Genomic DNA, 4,485 nt, shown 5'->3' on the forward strand with positions numbered 1-4,485 from the left:
CTTGGTAGAATCGGAGTGACCAAGTTTACGCAATTTTCCCTAAAGCCATGCCAAATTCAAGGAATCTTTTATAGGACTTAATCTGGGATTCATAGAAATTCAGATTGTCTTTTCTTTCTGTGTGTGCATTTTTTCAGGGGAATTGTCATCAAATTTTCAACAGTACCTTTTTGGTTTTCCATCTGTTCAAAATGCCAGTTTACTAGTATAAGAAATCTAGGGCTTCCCTGGTGGCGCAGTGGTTGAGAGTCCGCCTGCCGATACAGGGGACACGAGTTCGTGCCCCGGTCCGGGAAGATCCCACATGCTGCGGAGCGGCCGGGCCCGTGAGCCATGGCCGCTGAGCCTGTGCGTCCAGAGCCTGTGCTCCGCAACGGGAAGAGGCCACGACAGTGAGAGGCCCGCGTACCGCAAAAAAAAAATCTAGATTACTCCAAGTAGTTCCCATTCCCCCGTGTGCCTAGCTCTGAATGACAGATAAGCTATTGAGGACCCACTAGGTGCCAGGCATGCTTTTCCATACCTTATCTCATTGAAGTCTTTGCAACTTTATGAGTCAGATGCTCTTTTTCCCATTTCATAGAAAGGGCTCTCTCTCAGGTTTGGTAGTTGTCTATGTGGCCCTAGTTTGAAAATGACAAGATCAGAGTACCAGTACAGGTCTTTCCAAATCCAAAATGTATGTTATATTATGTCCTAGGGACACAGTGACAAATACTCAAGACAGTCCCTCCTTCCCTTTAAGGTTAATGAGAGAAAAGTAGTAAGCAGACAGTGACAATGTATCAGCATTTAGGTGGGGCATCTAATCCAGTTTGGGAGAGTTGAACAATAGAGGTCAAAGAAGTGTTTTTGAAAGAGGTGACCTCTAGGCTGAATTCTGAAGAACAAGCAGAGGTTAACTAAGTAACAAGGAAAGAGCAATGTGTCCAAAGAAGATGAGAGGCAGAATACCACTGGCCTTGCTGGGTTAGGGTGCAGAATGGTGAGGAGTCGTTGAAAAGTGTTTGGATTTTAATCCTGAGGGCAGTGGGGAGTTACACTGCCCCTTTGTAGTCTACAAGTATGATGGTAATTGTAAGAGAAGGGGTCAAGCTTTCTTCTCCAAGGCTCTCATCACATATCCTGATTTATCATTTGATTCAGGCAGAGCTGGGGAGACAGAAAAGCATGTTGTAGTAGGAGTCTTCTAACCTGGATCTGATCCTGGTCTTACCATTCCCGAAAGGCTGTGACCCTTTCCACACCACATCCCCCATTTAGGTACTTGGCCCCTTTAGCCTCTGATCTTCTCTTTGGTTAGATCAGTTATGGTCTAATTGGTTATGATAATTTTTTTTAAAAAAAAGCCTTACAACCTTTTAATAGGAGTAGTAAGACCTGGTCTCCCTACCTTAGGTAGAGTTTGTTCCTTGTTTCTGCAGATAAATAAACATTTTATCAGAAACCAAGTTGCCTTTAGGGCTGGTCATGTTCTTACTTGAGAATGTTAGACCCTATATTGTGGAAAAAAAAGTTCTTAAATAAGAAAAATCAGTGTTGTCAATTTTTATAGCTACTGTTAGAAAACAGTTTTTGAAATACATTTCTGGAATTGGGCTGGCAAGAGCAGAGATCTGTAAAAGGCAGAGCTAGCCCATTTTTCAAAAGCTAAATGACTTGTTTTTCACTCTTTAGCTCCTTTTTCATTTGACTTCTCCTGAAGTACTTGGTAGACTCTCCAGAAAGGCACTCTGAGATCCGTATTTAGTCAGCCATTCAAAATTTTTTTTAAAGGATTGTGATATTGATAAATGGCAGTAAGCAAGTATTATAATTAGTATAATAAGATGATCTGGATTTGTCTTTTTTTTAACTTAATGTAGTTGCACAATTGCACTTTACTGGAGATGGTAATAACATAAATTAGATGCTTCAATTTCAAGAAAAAGAATTATTTTCTGTACTTTATTGATGATCTTGAAGAAAAACATTTGAGAACCTTAATGGCATACCTTAGATTTTTAGAAATTACACATTAGTGGAGTATTTAGCAGACCCAATCTTCTGAGACTTAGGCTCCTTTAGTTGTAATTTGGATAGGTTCAAAAGAAGTTCTTTTAACTCTTAAACTTCTTTGCATAATGTTACCACTTGTTATGATATTCTGGATAAGCATCTATTTTGTTTATCAAGTATTGTTTTCTTTCAACTTTGTGTGTGTGTGTGTGTGCAGATGTTTGTGGATTCTTCTGTGGGATCAGAGGGCACGCCTATTGTAATCAGAAAACTCCAAGTATAGCAGCAGGGATGGATGAACAGGCTCTTTTAGGGCTAAATCCAAATGCTGATTCAGACTTCAGGCAAAGGGTAAGTTAAGTTGGCTTAATCATTTTTTAAAGCATGTTACGGAAAGATTTGCATTAGAGGACTTGAATCAAAAATATACATCTGATAAAGGTTTAATTTGGGTGGAAATGAATAGAGAAACAAATTTGAGGTATTTGACTATATTCTGAATACAGAAACAGTGAGTGATTGTGATTTATTTTCTCTTAAGTTGGCTTAAAAGTATTAAAATCTCATGTAATTCAAGGCAGGTCTTTATGTCACATCACTATTTCTAATTATTTAAAAGTTGTAATGCAAAGGATTGTTCAAGGGACTTTCCATAGTAGCCGGTGTACATGTTATATTTTCCCATTGCTTGGTTTGGTCTAAACAAGTTGCTTAACCCTCAGGTTAGTGATAGTTAACATCCTTGTTATTTAGACATGTAAGTAAGCAGTTATGATATGCCATCAGGTTATGTAAAATGATCACATGACAAAGAATCCATTATGAGGTGCTGGGATATTTGGGTAAGTATAAATTAAACATAATTTAGCCTACACCTGTAATCATGACTATGGCTGAATGATAGAAGAATCTAAAGAACAAGCCTATAATTAAATTTTTTAAAGATGCGTGGGTGGTTTGAAGTATAAGGTAAGTGGATGGAGAGTCATTTTCTTTCTACTTCTCATAACAAAGAATATTTATAAATGAGCTAAACGAGGTTAACAGTTTCACAAAAAATAACAATTTCACAAAAAATAGCAATTTTTCTGCTTTTAAGCAGAGATTTTTTTTAATGATTTTTTAAAAAATTTATTTATTTATATTTGTTTTTGGCTGTGTTGGGTTGTCGTTTCTGCGCGAGGGCTTTCTCTAGTTGTGGCAAGCGGGGACCACTCTTCATCGCGGTGCGCAGGCCTCTCACTGTCGCGGCCTCTCTTGTTGTGGAGCACGGGCTCCAGACGCGCAGGCTCAGTAGTTGTGGCTCACAGGCCCGGTCGCTCCGCGGCACGTGGGATCTTCCCAGACCAGGGCTTGAACCCGTGTGCCCTGCATTAGCAGGCAGATTCTCAACCACTGCGCCACCAGGGAAGCCCAGAGATTTTTTTAAGTAGTAAAAATTTCCAGGGGTTTCCAGCATAGTATCATGTGCATGTCTCTGCTGTTAAAAGAGGTAACCAGCCCTCCAGATGGAGGTAAATAATAAGAATTGAGATTTAAATAGCTAATTACAAGATACCTATCAAACTGGTTAGGACATGAAAAGTCATTAAAAGTCCATGTCTTCTGTGTATGGACAAATATTTCTTTTCATGGGAGTGTAAGCTACCAGCCTTCAAACCCTTAGTCACATAGTCGAAGCATCGCAGGCCTGTACCTTTAGTCTGGCTTGGTACTACATAGTTATTATAACTAAAATCTTTGACTATTTGTTTAGTTATTAAATAAACTTCTGTTATTTTTTACGTTCCTTTTTTGAAATCCTTTGTTTTATAATTAAATTCCACCATCCGACAGGTTTTTTTTTTTTAATGTGCCATGATTTTCTATTTCAGAAAAGTAAAACTAGTACACTGGCAGTGGTTTTAATATAGAAGTTAGGTTTTTAATCAATAAAAATGGGTTCTATCAGTCACAGGCATATGTTAGGCATCCTGGTGCAGGCTTAATTTGATATCCCATTAGGCCAGCCTGCATAACAATTAGGATGAAAAACAAGGAATCTTAAGGAAAAGTGAGTTCTAATAGTCCTGATATTGGAATTCAGGAGTAGTGGGAACTTAATTCAGTTTCGTAGTAAGATAAATGACTACCAACCCTGGTTCCCAATTGTCTGTCTGTAGTTCTGTTTTCTACATGGGCAGTAAGCAGCTGAACTGACTCTGTTGCCACTTAGAGACAAGTGGAGCGTTAGAAAGAAGGTACGAGAGAGAACTGGGTGATAAAAGCTTTGACTTGTTCGTCATTGCCACAGTTTTTTTTTTTGATGCTAGTATCACATGGATTCAGAGTGCAAAGACTAGCTAAAACTGAAATTTTTCAAGTTATTATCACTTAAAAAAATAGAATATCTGTCTTTAGTTTAAAACTTGCTATTATTTAATGAAAATGGGGCTTCCCTGGTGGCGCAGTGGTTGAGAGTCCGCCTGCCGATGCAGGGGACGCGGG

The 4,485-nt window shown here is 38.8% G+C and overlaps 1 protein-coding gene across 1 annotated transcript in view; it reads left to right on the forward strand.

Moving 5' to 3' along the window:
- The window catches only part of XPOT (exportin for tRNA), a 38,728-nt gene that overhangs the window by 1,381 nt on the left and 32,862 nt on the right, over positions 1-4,485 (forward strand). Inside the window, exon 2 of the mRNA XM_007447376.1 lies at positions 2,216-2,349. Within this exon, the coding sequence (XP_007447438.1) occupies positions 2,290-2,349 (60 nt within the window). The 5' untranslated portion in view covers positions 2,216-2,289. The remainder of the gene's footprint in view (positions 1-2,215; positions 2,350-4,485) is intronic.

The sequence above is a fragment of the Lipotes vexillifer genome, unplaced genomic scaffold (genome assembly GCF_000442215.2).
Source record: "Lipotes vexillifer unplaced genomic scaffold, Lipotes_vexillifer_v1.1 scaffold170, whole genome shotgun sequence".
Classification (NCBI taxonomy): Eukaryota; Metazoa; Chordata; class Mammalia; order Artiodactyla; family Lipotidae; genus Lipotes; species Lipotes vexillifer.